This window comes from Myotis davidii, unplaced genomic scaffold (assembly GCF_000327345.1).
Source record: "Myotis davidii unplaced genomic scaffold, ASM32734v1 scaffold168, whole genome shotgun sequence".
Lineage (NCBI taxonomy): Eukaryota > Metazoa > Chordata > Mammalia > Chiroptera > Vespertilionidae > Myotis > Myotis davidii.
In genome coordinates, this window is record NW_006383016.1 from 4,865,967 (window position 1) to 4,866,310 (window position 344).

Here is a 344-nt window from a genome sequence, read left to right on the forward strand (position 1 = left end):
ACCCCCGCCCGGCCACCAGCTTTCGCAGATGCGCTCCCGGACCGCGTCTCCAGTTTCTAAAAGCCTCCAGCCGTTAGGGGACCTTCATGCGCCTGTCTCCATCGACGCTTCTTAAGCCCCCGCCCCAGCCCGGCTCCTCCCCAGAACCTCACGCCCCGACACGCTAGCGGACCAGGCCATTTCCCAGGACCCCAGGAGGAGGGTGAAGGCCAGGGCACCGGGGGTTTGGGGTCGTCCGGGGCCTCACGGTTTCTTCGCCGTGAAATGGCCAAGTTGGCGCCAACAGCCTCGCAAGTCCCTTCCAACTCGGGGTCCGTGGGCATGTGTCACCCACAGGGCTCCTC

The 344-nt window shown here is 66.3% G+C and overlaps 1 protein-coding gene across 1 annotated transcript in view; it reads right to left on the minus strand.

Moving 5' to 3' along the window:
- Positions 1-323, minus strand: part of MALSU1 (mitochondrial assembly of ribosomal large subunit 1) — a 16,961-nt gene extending 16,638 nt beyond the window's left edge. Inside the window, exon 1 of the mRNA XM_006779088.2 lies at positions 248-323. Coding sequence (XP_006779151.1) covers positions 248-323 — 76 coding nt within the window. The remainder of the gene's footprint in view (positions 1-247) is intronic.
- Positions 324-344: the final 21 nt, after the last annotated feature.